General features: G+C 46.1%; 2 protein-coding genes across 13 annotated transcripts in view; both read right to left on the bottom strand.

Annotated features, from left to right (window-relative positions):
- Window positions 1–6,487, bottom strand: part of TRPV1 (transient receptor potential cation channel subfamily V member 1) — a 36,704-nt gene extending 30,217 nt beyond the window's left edge. For all 3 annotated transcript variants that reach the window (XM_072778964.1, XM_072778966.1, XM_072778967.1), the window contains exon 1: window positions 8–6,487. The gene's annotated coding sequence lies outside the window, so the exon portion shown is untranslated. The remainder of the gene's footprint in view (window positions 1–7) is intronic.
- A 137-nt stretch (window positions 6,488–6,624) lies between these two features.
- The window catches only part of SHPK (sedoheptulokinase), a 44,214-nt gene continuing 36,003 nt past the window's right edge, over window positions 6,625–14,835 (bottom strand). For all 10 annotated transcript variants that reach the window (XM_072778970.1, XM_072778972.1, XM_072778971.1 and 7 more), the window contains one exon: window positions 6,625–11,062. In XM_072778970.1, coding sequence (XP_072635071.1) covers window positions 10,650–11,062 — 413 coding nt within the window. In that variant the 3' untranslated portion in view covers window positions 6,625–10,649. The remainder of the gene's footprint in view (window positions 11,063–14,835) is intronic.

Genomic DNA, 14,835 nt, shown 5'->3' with positions numbered 1-14,835 from the left:
GACTCACCAGCTAGACTCAGGCACACTCCAGACACGGCAGGTACCAGCAAGCTCCAAGGCCGTTGTTATTTGAAGGGAGAGTTGGATTCGTGTGGGGAGAAGAGTTGCCTCCCCTGCCTCTGTGAGGGTCCTTGGCCCCTCCCCAGGTCGCGGTTGTTCTGCACTGGCAGGGATGAACCGTGGGTATGCTCTGGCACTCAAGGAAAATGCTTCCAGCAATGGCAGCAGCTGCTGTTGCCGTGGCTCTGATTCCCAGAGGATCCCAGAGCTTTTCCCATCATTTTTGCCCTTTTTCAGAAACCACTTAGTGGCTGCCCCGCCTCCAGCCATGCCAGTGCTGTGGTGCACTTAGCCACACACAGCCCTGAACCAGCCAGAGCTGTGAGCTCAGCTCTCACGGAAAAGGAGGGCACGGTTCAGCCCTCCCAAGCCCACCACTCCTACAGACAGGATGGTCTGGGGGTAAAAACTCAACAAATTCACTGCTCCAGTTTGAAAATGTAGAAGGAATGGAAATGGTCATGTCACCCAGTCCTGGCCTGGCATTTAAGGACCTGGTTTTGAATGCTGGCTTTGCCACCAACTCTGTGGAAGTTTGGATGAGTCCCTGCCTCTCAGGCCTCTCATTCCCTGTGGAGCCCTGGTGTAGAAATTGGAGTGGGAGGTCCCAAGCTTGCTCAACTGGGATTCTTCATGGAACCTCATGGATTATTTTCTGTGTCTATTTCCTCATTTCACTTAGTATGATCCTAAATGCACAGGAGAAAAGTTAATACAGTAAGGCTTAATACCCTCCCAGAACATGGCTGAGAAAAGCTGCAAAGTCCTTCTGAGCATGCATACGGTCTGCAGCCCAAAATGTCCTGCAGAACCCATCCTGGCAGCTGCCTATAAGAACCCTATAGGATTCCAATAAGCCGCAGGCCCCACGCACCCTGAAATGAGCAGCCACATGCCAGAAAAGCCCATCGTAGCCCTACTTGGAGTATCTCACAAGGTTGAGCCCTGACTCAAGAGAGTAAAGTGCAGGGACTCCTGGGTGGCTCAGCAGTTGAGCATCTGCCTTGGGCTCACGGCATGATCTCCAATCAAGGGACTGAGTCTCACATCAGGCTCCCCACATGGAGTCTGCTTCCCCTCTGACTATGTCCTGCCTCTCTGTGTCTCTCGTGAATAAATGAATAAAATCTTAAAAAAAGAAAAAAGATAGTAAAGTGCAGACACTGCATGGATTTTGCGTGACATTTTATAGTTTACAGAAAGACTGCACAAACCCACTCCCCCATGCCACATAACAGCCCCGGGCAGTGGCAGGGCAGGGATTGCCATATTCATTTTACACATGAGACATCTATGTAATTAGCTGATTGCCCAGGTCATGCTGTTGGTCTGGGCATGAAGGCCAACGCCATCTCAACATGCCATACCATGCCCCCTGCTTGGACATCTTTTTATGTGTGTGCCATTTTATCTGTGATACTTTAGCTTCAATAAAAATGAACCTTGGAATTCATTCCTTTTTTTGAAATTTTGGTAAATACATATAACATGAAAAATACCATTTTAACCATTTTAAGCATACAATTCAGTAGCATTAAATACATTCATAATATTGTACAGCCATCACCACGACCCATGTCCAGAACTGTTGTCATCTTACAAAGCTGAAACTCTATACCCATTAAAAACTAACTCCCCATTGTTCCCCTCCCCCAGCCCCTGGCAACCATTCTACATTCTGTGTATGAATTCGAATACTATAAGACCATCACGTAAGTGGAATCATGCAGTATTTATCTTTTTGTGACTGGCTTATTTCACTTAGCAGAATATGCTCAAGATTCATCCATAGCAAATTGCAGAATTTCCTCCCTTTATAATGCTGAATAATATTCCATCATATGTATACAATGCATTTTATTTAGACATTCATCTGTCAATGGACACTTGAGTTGTTTCCAACTTTTAACTATGGGATGAATTATGCTGCTATGAACATGGGTGTACAAATACCTCTTTGGGTCACAGCTTTCAATTCTTTGGGGCATATACTCAGAAGTGGGATTGCTGGATCATGGAATTCGTCCTTAATCATACATAACTATCTGTTATATATATTTGAAACTCACCAGCAGTGATTGCCTCAACCTGCAAGTTCTCTGGGGTCACTGTTCCTTCTAACCACATGTGTGGGCCAGAGGTGCTGAAGGGAACACCTCAGTATGGAGACTGACACGCCTATGCTGTCTTAGGGATGGCCTCTGGCTCGCATACTGCTTCAGCCAGGGCCAGGTCTCAGCCGGTTGCAGCCCTGGGGCATGAGTGGAAACATCTGAGAAAGGCACTGAGACAACTGGCCAGCACACAGACCAAATCCAAGAAGGGGAAGGTTACACTCTCCACCAAAACTGTCCCCTTAGCTTCCAAGGTGATTTCTGCCTCCAATGAGGACAACACAGATCACTAAATATGTCCCCTTTGTAACAGGCATTGGGTGCTGACCACATCCCCAGGGCCTGCATGGTACCATTCATGCTGTAAGGGCTACCGGGGAAATTGTGGCCCTTCTCCTCCTTCCCTGAAAGCTTTTCCTCAACACATGGGGACTCCGCAGGACTGATCCTTATATCCTCCCACCCCTCTCTGAGACCCCCACTCCTCCAACAAGCCAGGGACCCCCCTCATCCAGGGGTCCAGCCCTACCCTCTCCACTGGGCTCCATCCCTACCTCCTGGAATCTCCAGATGAAGACCACAAACCCCATCTACTCAGAACATCCCAAGAAAGACTCCTCTGCTCTCCACATTCCCTCCTGTCAATGTTCCTGCCTAAAGAGGCACCAACTTTCTTGTGCTCACCAAGCCTGACATACTTTGTCATCTCCAGCCTCTCCTTCTCTGTCTTCACTGTCTAGGCTACATTTCTGTGGCTCATATCTATCCCTCTCTGTAGCTGGCAGCTACCTCCTCTCACCTGAGGCACCAGAAGTGCCTCCCTTCCCTGGCCCAGCAGGCTGGCCCACCACCTCCCAATCCCCAGTCCTGGAATATCCTCCGGACTGTGCACCCTTACTGAACCTTATCCCTCAGCCTGGCACCCTGAGCCCACAGCCCCCATCTCCACTCCCAGGGTGGTGCAGCCCTTCCTGCCACCTAGACACATCCCCTCCCCAGCCACACTAACTGTGCCTGCCTCCATGCTCTCCCCCTGCCCACCTTCTGTTCGTGTTTGTGCTGTGCATCTCATTAACTCATCTTTCAGGCCCAGGTGGCAGGTGAGACCCATGGATGCTGAGACTCTAAGCCCTCAACTCCCAGCTCCTCCAAAAAGCCTCCCACCAAGGGCCCAGCCAAAGTGCCCACCTCTATATTACAGAAATCTCAGACTATACCTTCCTATAGCAACTGGCACATGTGATCACAATGACAATAATAGCAGTGGATGCTTATTAAGCCCATGCAGTGTGCCATGTTCTGGGCTAAGCACTTTAGGCATTAGCTCATCAAACTGTCACAAGGTTTCATGAGGAAAGTTTGATTTTTGTCCTAATTTTATAGATTAGGAAATGAAATATAGACAGGCTACGTAACCCACCCAAGGACAGTGACAATCATCCCAGTCTTGTCTGAGGCTTCCTAAAGCTTGTACCGAACTTTAACTTCTCTGATGTTTGTTTCTAATTTCACAGATTTTAATGCTCCAGGGTGACAATGCTCTTGCCCCATCAATTTTCCTTCTCTAAGCCTAGCTCCATGCCTTGCCCAAAGTAACACACTGCAAATATTTATTGGCATAGTTTTTTTCCGAGCAAAACCAGCACTGAGTGGTTCTACTAAAACTCATGAAATAGTGGTAGAGACAAGACCTTGGGGTGGAGCACTGCTGCCATCAGCATAGTTTTCTGGGTCATAATGTACAATAAGGTGTTCGTCGAGCCCCCTTCCACCCCAGCTTCCATAATCTATGCAATGATGTACCCATTAAAACCCTTAGTAAGTAGATCATGTTTTAATGATGAATTCTGGGAGGGGGCATTTACTCCAAGCTCAGGTCTGATGGGGACAAGAGGCAGTGAAGGAAGTGCTGGAGGCCCCACCAGCAAGTGGGTGAGCCAAGTCGGCTGCAGTTCACCCAGTGTTACCACCAGGGGGCACACGGACTTCAACTGAGTCTTTGACTCTGGCAATTAGAATCCTAATTTTCTTCCTCCATCTGGGTTTGGATTGGAAGCCAGACTTTCTGATACAACTAGAAACCAGCAAACTCTCATGTGCTGAAAAAGCCTGATCACCGAAATCAGGAACTGTCAGCCTGACATTTCTGGGAGGAACCAGGTAGGAACCAAGAAGCACTAGTTCCAGCCCCAGGGAAAGTGGTAAAGGCACCACTGCAAGTGCCTATAACCCACTCAAGAACAGTACCAACTCTACTAGTCTTGTCTTGAGCTTTCTAAATCTTCTGTTGACATTTAACTTCCCTGATTTTTGTGTCTTGCCTCCCAGATTTTAAATGGCTTCAGGGATCCCAGATCCAGATGGCAAACAGCCACCCTGGAAGAAAACTGCTTTCCTTTCTGCATTTGATCTGTGCATTCATGTCACCAAGTCCCCATATGAGTCAGTTCCCATGAAGAGCGGGGCTCTGTGAAAGGGGTTATCATGCTCCAGAAGTGAATGGAGCTGGCCACCTAAGCCAGGAAGGAATAAAGCATCAAAGTGAGAGCCAAGCCCTTGCTATGCAGAACTGGGACCCAGAGTGGGAACTGGGAACAAGAGGGAGAAAAGATCGAGGGTCAGGAGCATGGGCAGAGGATGGAGGTGGGAGAGGAGGCCCAGCTGTGCCAGACACCCACTGCATAAATTTGGGTTGATAGCTGAAGCTCTGGGTCTGTCTTCTCATCCACAAAATGGGTGAGAGCACCTGCCCTACCTGCTTTACGGGGCTTTTCTGGGGATTATTAAGGACACGGGGTGTGAATGGTCTCTGTGAGCTGGTAAAGCCCTAGGCAAGCATGAGGGATTATGGTTCTCATCTTCATTATTTCAAATGAGAACCACATCTGCTGACTGTTGAGCTATATCCGGCCATTAGCTCGAGGTTGTGACTAATTGTTTTTTAATGAAAAAAAAAAACACCCAAGATTTGCTTAATGTTTCATGACTCACACACTGAGTGTCTGTCAACCAAGAATCTCTCCATTTCAAAGATGTGATCTGTCCATCTAACCGCGGCTGAGACAAGAGGTCAGGTACAAACTGCCCTCTTTCCTGAAGGACCACTGAGCACTAGCAAACCCACAGCAAGTGAGCAGGGTGAGCAAGATGGTCTCTGCCCTCAAGGAGGTCAGGATGCATGAGGACGAAGACAGTAGGCTCTCTCTGACATTTTACTGGCTGGGGCACCCTATGACAGGCACAAGCCAGGAACCAACAGGCCATGCCAACAGCAAACACTGATTGGGGTCCTGGATATCAGCTATATTGATGATCCAGTGACAAATATGCCGCCAGGGAGACTTTGTAGCAGGCAGACGGTATTTGAGCTGGGCCTCAGACAAAGCATAATGTTCTGCCCTGGGGAGGGCATTCCAAACATGGGCATCAGCTTGAGATTAAGGAGAAGGACAAGGCAGAGAACACCTTAAGAGGAACCCTTCCCTCAAGTAGCTTTCAGTGTAGCTGAGAAGAAAAACAGAGAGCATGAAAGCCATATAAACATTATATGGTCTAGGCATAGTCAAGGGCCAAAGGAAGAATTATGTGTGGCAGGCTCTGCCCCCAGCTTGGTTAGGGCCCACCGTCTCTCACAGACTGTCTTCTAGGCCCCTCCAATTGGGCCTCTGCCTTCTGTAATACCCATTCTCCAATCTTGAGTCTATATGGCCAGCAGTTATACTCCTAGGACCCATGAAGCCTGCCCTCCTCTCCACTGCCCACAGGAGAAAGTCCAAGCCCCTCCATCTGGCATCCAAGACCCTTCACAGTTTGGCCAACATTTCCAGTCACAAATCCCATCACACCCTTTCATATGCCCTATGACGAAGCTATACCAGACAATTCATCACACTCTGCTCCTGTCAGTCTTTCATGTGAATGAATGCATTTGCTCTCTCAGCCTAGAGCGCTGAAGAAAGTGGGCTCTGGGGTTGAATCTTAGAGTTGTGATCTTAGGTAGGTTACTTAACTTTTTTGTGTCTCGTTTTCTTCAGCTGAGAAATGAAGATAATAGTACCCACCTTCTAGGGTCACCATAAAAATCAAATAGGTCCAAACAAGAAGAGTTTAGATTAGTTCCTAGTACAAAGCAGGTACTCAAAAAACATTATTGTTGGTATTGATGGACTGAAACTCTCCAAGGTTTAGCTCAATGTCACTTACATAAAGAATGAATTGTTCTTCCTTCTGCACATACATAAATCTGTCCTAGTATTTATTTCATTCCCTAGTGATGGAAATTCAATAACTCATCACTGTCCTGAAATAACACCCAGGTCCTAGGGGGTGCCAATAAATGTCTGGATCTGTGCTGGGTGCAGCTGAGGCTTCTCAGGTAGTCTGTGCTGTGGTGGTAGTAGTCAGGATACACTACATTATGCTATGGTAACAAACAATCCCCAAATCTCAGTGGTTTCAAACATCAAAGGTTTATTTGTCAGTCACACTGCATGTTGCTCATCTGTTGGTGAGGGTTCTACACTATACTACCCTAACATGGAACCCAAGCTGACAGAGCTTCCATTCTCTGGGACACTACCATAATTTATGATATTCCCAAAGCTGACAAGTGTCTTATGAAAGGAACAAGGCTCTGGAAGAATGAGCTTTAGTTTCTGAAATCTAACAAGCATGGCCAAGTGGATTAATCTAAGAGCTTTGGACAATCACGTGATTCATAAAGTGACATTTACAAAGAGACATGACTACTTCCCAAACTCATAGTTGCCCAGGTGCCTCAGAGTCAGGCCTGCCAGAGCCTTGGGAATCACTCTTAGGAATCTGAACTAGACACAGCAACAATGGCTTTCTCCTGGAAGCCATGCCATTGTCATTCCTACCAACTACAGGAAGGTATAAGATGTTCTAGATCGGTTTTCTGGAGAGCTCCTCGGCAAGATGGCAGAAGATTAGGGGTCCTCAACTCACCTGGTCCCACAAACTAACCTAGAAAACTTTCTAAACATCCTGAACACCTACGAATTTGACCTGAGATTTAAAGAGAGAACAGCTGGAATGCTACAGAAAGAAAAGTTTTCGCTTCTAACAAAGTAAGAAGGTGAAAAAAATAAAAAAAGAACTGAAGTGGGGGAGGGGCCCCACGAGTAGCCGGGCCAGCTCAGAGTGGCGAGAGCCTCCGGGACAGGAAAGCCCAGCCCTGAAGAAGTGGGAACTTTAAAAATCCACGCTGGAGTTTTCCTGGACAGAAAAGTGCTCAGTGGGGAAATCGGGCAGAATCTCAGGAGGTGCAGTGAAGCCTGCAGATTCCCAGAGTCACTAATAAAGGAAGCGCACCCGGAGGGAAAGCTCACTGCAAACTGTGGACTGATTTCCCTAAAGGGCTGGAGCACACAGCAGAAGGGCATTTGGGAGAAGCCGGTCGGTTAGGCGGGGGTTCCCAACGGAGGTGTCTGTGCCCTGTTGCCTTCGGGAGCCGCCCACCTCAGGAGCGTGTTTCCAGAGCACAGGGCCCAGATCCCAGGGTGCTGAGCGGACACGGCCTGCAATCCTGTGCTCCCCCTGGCACAGGCGGAAGCGAGGAGGGCACAAGACAGCGAGGACTCTCCTGCCGCTGGGCGCCTCCAAGCTGTGCAGATCAGCGCCCCCGCACTGCCCCGGGAATATCTAAGCCAGTGTGGACTGGGAGACTGCGTTAGTTACTAGTGGGGTGCTGACTCCAGGGCTGGAATTCTGGCTGCTGCTGCCATTGTTGTTGTTCCTCCTTGTTTCACCTTATGCCTGGGAGGCAGGGCTGCTGGGAACAAAGGGCCTCTCACCGAGGTAAACAGCTCCCACTGAGCCCTGCACCGGCAGGGGGGCGGAGGACAGGGCATCTCTGCCCTGGCGCACACACCTGAGAATCAGCACAGCAGGCCCCTGCCCCAGAAGACTACCTGGAAGTAAAAGGGAAGAGCAAGTTCTTTACTAAGCAGCACTGGAAAGCTCCAGGACCAGGGGAAAATCAAGGGAAAATAGTATATAGAACTAGAGGGTCCCTTTTTTTCCCTTCCTTTTTCCCTTTTTCCATTATGACTCATTTTTATACCAGACTAAAAATTTCCAATACTTTTTCTCTTTTTCCACCTTATTGGAACTTTATCAGGATAAAAAGCTTTTGCACAGCAAAAGAAACAGTCAACAAAACTAAAAGACAACCTACAGAATGGGAGAAGATATTTGCAAATGACATATCAGATAAAGGGCTAGTGCCCAAGATCTATAAAGAACTTATTAAACTCAACAGCCAAGAAACAAAAAAATCCAATCCTGAAGTGGGCAAAAGACATGAACAGAAATCTCACAAAGGAAGACCTACACATGGCCAATAAACACATGATAAAATGCTCCATATCATGTACCATTAAGGAAATCCAAATCAAAACCATAATGAGATGCCACCTCACACCAGTAAGAATAAGAAAAATTAACAAGACAGGAAACAACAAATGTTGGAGAGGATGTGGAGAAGGGGGAACCCTCTAGCACTGTTGGAGGGAATGTGAACTAGTACAGCCACTCTGGAAAACTGTGTGGAGGTTCCTCAAATTGTTAAAAATAGAGCTACCATACGACCCAGTAATTGCACTACTGAATATTTACCCCAAAGATACAGATGTAGTCAAATGCCAGGACACCTGCACCCCAATGTTCATAGCAGTAATGTCCACAATAGCCAAACTGTGGAAGGAGGCATGATGTCCTTCAATAGATGAATAAAGAAGATGTGGTCTATATATACAATGGAATATTACTGAGCCATTAGAGAGGATGAATACCCACCATTTGCTTCAACATGGATGGAACTGGAGGGTATGATTCTTAGTGAAGTAAGTCAATTGGAGAAGGACAATCATCACATGGTCTCACACATACAAGGAATATAAGAAATAGTGAAAGGGATTATAAGGGAAAGGAGGGAAAATGAGTGGGAAAAATTAGAGAGGGAGACAAACCATGGGACTCCTAACTCTGGGAAATGAACAAAGGGTTGTGGAAGGGGAGTTATGCAGGGGGATGGGGTAACTGTTGAACTTGGGTGATGGGCAATGAGGAGGGCACTTGATGGGATGAGCACTGGGTGTTATACTACATGTTGGGAAATCGAATGTCAATTTAAAAAAGAAAAAAGAAAAAAGATGCTCTGGGATCCCTGCAGGGATGCTGACTCCCATGGGATGTTTCTGCAAGCCAGGAATACGTAGTGGGCCAGCAAGGCCTTCACTAAGAGAAAGAAAAGCTAGTGCCTGCAAGATGAGGGGTTCTTTTTCATTAAATTGGCCACCCTCTCTGACAGGAACATGCCCAGCCACATCCCTTCCCTTGGAAGACTTCCCAAGAATGTACAGGGGCAAAAACACACTGCTGCCCAGACATATGCCTAAAAAAGTATCCTGCTAATTAATGCCTAATCAGACCCTTCGGAAAAATGTATCTGAATGGCAGAGCTATGTGGCATCTATCCCCATTGCTGATCACGCTACCCACCTTTCCTGCCCTGTTCTGTGCCTTCAAGCCAGTTGTGTTAAGGATCTGGAGCAGCTCCAGGGATATCTGGGTGGCTCAGTTAAATGTCTGCCTTCAACTCAGGTCATGATCCCAGGGTCCTGGGATGGAGTCCCACATCAGGCTCCTTGCTCAGCGAGGAGTCTGCTTCTCCCTGTCCCTCACCCCTATCTCCCACTTGTATTCTATCTCTCATTCTGTCTCAAAAAAATGAATACAATATTTTTTGAAATAATATAAAAGAAGGATCTGGAGCAGCTCCACTGCAGCAGGCTCTCCTTGGAAGGGGAAGCGTGTGGTGAGGTCAGCACAGACCCTTGCCTCTTCATCTCAGCCACTCTGCTTTACTATCTTGGGCCACTCCTGGCGTCAGCTAACCAGCCATAGCTAAGGGAAAACAAGAATGGGAGAGGGGCCTCAGGGACACACAATCCAGTAGGCAAAGACTTTTCCAACAGTGCCTGTGATGCAAGTCTGGGCTTCATGTCCCAAAGACAATCATTCCAAAAGCCAGAAGGGGGGTGGGTGTCTTCTTTTCTTATTTGGAGCCCAGAGCCACCAGACTTTTTGGGTGTCTAAGGTCCACATTTACTTTCCCTTTGTTTACAGGTGAATCACAGAGGAGCCTACTGACCAGGATGCTGGGCTACTGTTCCTTTTCTTTTTTTTTCCCTCTTTTTTCCACATTTACATTTGTGAGTGGTTCCCTAGCAAGTCTCTTGGAAAGCACGGATTTGGGATCCAGTTGATGACTCTTGGCTGAATTATTAGAGTATGCCCTGAAGGTAGGTTCTTGGTCAAGACAGTGCCTTGGTCAAACAAGCTTTGCTTAAAAGCTGCCCACAAAACTGTCCAGGAAGAGGATGAGCCAAACGTCATGTCAGGAATGTGAATTAGATAAAATTTCCAACAGTCCTTTGGCCAAAGAATGCACTAAGACTCCCTCTGGTTAAGATTTTTCTGGAGCATGACCAGTGCTGCCCCCACAGCTGCATCCACATCCTGCCCAAAGGACACTGGGAAGGGAAAAGCCCTCTGCACCTCCTGCTTCAGCACCTCATTCCTGGACAGCGCACTCCCACTGCCAATCACCCGCTCCACACCCCATTCCTTGAGCTGTTGAAATGGAAGCATGGAGTGCAGGTTTTGGACAATGCCTCGGCACAGGGCTCTGGTCACATGCCCCAGGGTGAGATCAGAGGAAGAGATTCTGGTCACTGAGGCTAGCTGGTCCGGTAAGTGCCTCTCCCCCAACACCGTTGGAGTGATAGTTAGGCAGGTGTCTCTCTGCTGTGCAGCTGCCTGGATCATGCGTGAATACACAGTGGATTCTTCAACTTCTAGACCTTCCAAAAACAGAAAAGACCTGTGTGAGTTCATGCACCCTTTGGGATAGTCTGAGACAATACAGAACTCTTAGAGGGCAGGGGTAGATCTACTTGCTGCTCCTCCTCACCATGGCTAGCTGTTTCCTGGCTCAGGGACTCACATAGTCTAGTTAGCTATGCTCTGCTCCAGACATCAGCCAGCTCTCTCACTGCAAACCCCAGCCTAGACTTCAGGGAGAGATCTTGTAAGTGTTGCTGTGAGCCCTAACTATCCCACAACTAAGCATCCCACATCTATGCTCCCAAGGGAGGCAAATGCACACACTGATCAAAAAGCATCATCACAACTACTAGTAGACTTATTAGCAGTGTCAGAAACCCCAGGACCACAGCGCTGATGGCAATCTAGCCCAGCCCTCATCGGAGGTTGAGAACCACCAGTCTAGACCAATGCTTTTCACATTTAAATATGTATATGAATCACTTAGGGATCTTATTAAAAAGCAGTTTCTGACTCAGTGTGCCTGGAGTGGGCCCTAAGATTCTGTAGTTGTTATACACTCCAAGAGGAAGCCAGTGCTGCTGGCCCAAGAACCACATTTTTGAAGTAGAAGGTTCTAGACCAGTGCTTACCAACACTTAAAGGCATAACAATCACCTGAGGAGCTTTTATAAAATGCCTACCCCACCCTACCCCATGGCCAAATCATCAGCATTCTGCAGGCAGGACTAGGACATCAACATTGTTTTTAAAACTTCACAAGTGTTTCCGGTGTGCAGCCAGTGCTGAGAGCTGCCACCCCAGAGTTACCATGAAGTTTCATCAGCAGCACATTTAACTTATACAAACTCAACTATACATACTTGAGGATGTGAGAGAGAGAGAGAGAGAGAGAGATAATTTAAATTTCATAGTCAAAATGTGATCAGAAAAACTCTAGTTAAATATGCCAGAATCAGGGCACCTGGCTGACTTGGTCAGTAGAGTATGTAACTCTTGATTTCAGGGTGGTGAGTTCAAGCCCCCTATTGAGCATAGGGCCTACTTAAAAAAAAAAAAAAATGCCAGAATGAATATTAGTGTCTTCCCCCACCTTCTAGAAATTCTACTAAAATCTCAGAAAAATCACATGCTTGGTGAATAACCTAGCACATGCATACACATATATAAATCTGTAGGACTAAAGCCTTGGAAAACTGCTGGTTCAAAAGATATGCACATCATATTCCCCTCCTTAGAAGCTGGACCAATACACACTATTACTGCAATGTTTAAGAGGGATTATATCTCCATATCCTAGGATCCCTCATGCATTGAAAACTTCTAAAAAATAGATAAATAATATAAAACCATGAAACTAATGGGGAAAAAGAGAAAGGAAATGAAAAAGAAAAAAATGGATCAAACAGAAAGCTTTCAAATAGAAAAGCTCCATCTGGCTGGCTCAATTGGTAGAGCATGTGATTCTTGAACTCAGAGTCATGAGCTTAAGCCCCACATTGGAAGTAGAGATTACTTAATAAAAAAAACTAAAAAAAAAAAAAAAAAAATAGAAAGCAGAGAGACTAGGAGATACAATGATTAAATGCAATGTGGTATCCTGAATTGATTCCTGGAACAGAAAAACGACATTAGTGGAAAACTGTCAAAACCCAAAGAAAGTCTATAGTTAAAAAGAAGAAAACAATGAACAATGTGTTTACATATCCTTGATAAACATTGCCAAAAGAATGTTAAGGAAATGTTAAAATAAAGTGTTCTTCCTCACTGGGAAATATCTGGACCATGAACCCAGCTTCGGGGGGCACCTGAGGGAAGGTGTATACCAGCTGGAGGCCTGAGAGATCTGGTTCTAGACCTGACTCTGCATCTCTTGACTTACCACCTCATCCAAATCTATTGGTGGCGATTAAATGCTATGAGTTGCCAAATATTCACATCATAGGCCTAGAACCACAGACCATCAGAGCTGAAAAAACAGAAAAGGGAAGGGACTTGCCAAGTCCCTTAATGACTTAGGACAGAGCTGAGAACTGAGGCCACTAATTGGGTATACCACTACACTATGCTTATTTAACAAGCAGTTATATCACACTTATTATGGGCCAGACATCATTCTAACTGCTTTGCAATATAACTTATTTGATCCTCGAAGTCCTTTGAGGTAGGTCTAGGATAATCCCTTTTTCAGATGAGGAAAGTGAAGAATAGAGAGGATAAGTAACCTGCCGAAAAGCACAAGGAAGTAGCAGAGCTGGGATTCAAATTCAGGTCACCTGGCTCCAGAGTCCCTGATCTAAACTACATGGGAATCGAACTCCCTGTTTTCTAACTTCTGGAAAATAATGCAAACCTAGGGTACTCTGAATAGAGAGAGAGTTTTATTTTTTTATTTATTTTTTAAAGATTTATTTATTTATTTATGATAGAGAGAGAGAGAGAGAGAGAGAGAGAGAGGCAGAGACACAGGAGGAGGGAAAAGCAGGCTCCATGCCGGGAGCCCAACGTGGGACTTGATCCCGGGACTCCAGGATCGCGTCCTGGGCCAAAGGCAGGCGCTAAACCGCTGAGCCACCCAGGGATCCCTGAGAGTTTTATTTCTATATGTTATGCTTTAATATTTCTATTTCTGGTTAATAAATATAATACCTTTTATCTCACTAAACCTTACTGTATTTGCATCTATATATTTTTTAAGACTTTATTTGTTTATTTATTTATTTATTTATTTATGAAAGAGAGAACACAAGACGGAAGGAGGGGCAGAGGGAGAGAGAGAAGCAGACTCCCCGCTGAGCAGGGAGCTCAATGCAGGGCTCCATCCCAGGAACCTGGGATCGTGACCTGAGCCAAAGGTAGATAGATGGTTGAATGACTGAGCCACCCATGTGCCCCACATCTGTCTATCTACCTATTTATTTATTTTAGAGAGAGAGGGGATGAGCAAAAGGAGAGAGAGAAAGAATCTTGAGCAGACTCCCTGCTAAGCATGGAGCCCGCTGCAGGGCTTGATTCCAAAACCCTTAGATCATGACCTGAGCCCAAATCCAGAGATGGATGCTTAAGCAAGTGAGCCACCTGGTGGCCCTATTTATTTATTTTAGAGAGAGAAAGAGTGCACATGAACAGGAGGAGGGGCAGAGGGAGAGAAAGAGAAAGAATCCTCAAGCCAACTCCATGTCAAGTGTGGAGCCCTAGAGGGGACTCGATTCCAGGGCACCAAGATCATGACCTGAGCTGAAATCAAGAGTGAGATGTTTAACTGAGCCACCTAGGTGCCCTTGCATCTATATATATTTTTTTAATCAAATTATATAATTGTAGAAATTTCACAAAAGTTTAAGTTACATATAATATTAACCTTCAAAGTCCTCAGATACATCTTCAAAATATGTCTTCATATGTCAAATATGTCAAAATATGTCTTCAAAACAAGAACCATGAAAATGAAAAAGACTTCTTTTTGAAAGGATCTTACAAAGAAATCCATCTCTTTCAGGTGTAAAACTAACAGTCACTTTGGTGTAAAGATAAATACTGGTCAACTCTGCCAACAATTGATAGAGCCACCCAGTTAAACCAGTATCTAAACACAGGGCTTGCCTGAAGATTCGTTTTTTTTTTTTTTAAGATTTTATTTTTTTATTCATGAGAGACACAGAGAAAGAGAGAGAGAGAGAGAGAGAGAGAGAGAGAGGCAGAGACATAGGCAGAGGGAGAAGCAGGCTCCATGCAGGGAGCCCGATGTGGAACCGGATCCCCGGTCTCTAGGATCAGGCCCTGGGCTGAA

Source organism: Canis lupus, chromosome 16 (genome assembly GCF_048164855.1).
Source record: "Canis lupus baileyi chromosome 16, mCanLup2.hap1, whole genome shotgun sequence".
In the NCBI taxonomy this organism is placed as follows: Eukaryota; Metazoa; Chordata; class Mammalia; order Carnivora; family Canidae; genus Canis; species Canis lupus.
Note: the sequence above shows the minus strand (reverse complement) of the source record. Positions and strands in the feature narration are given on the sequence as shown.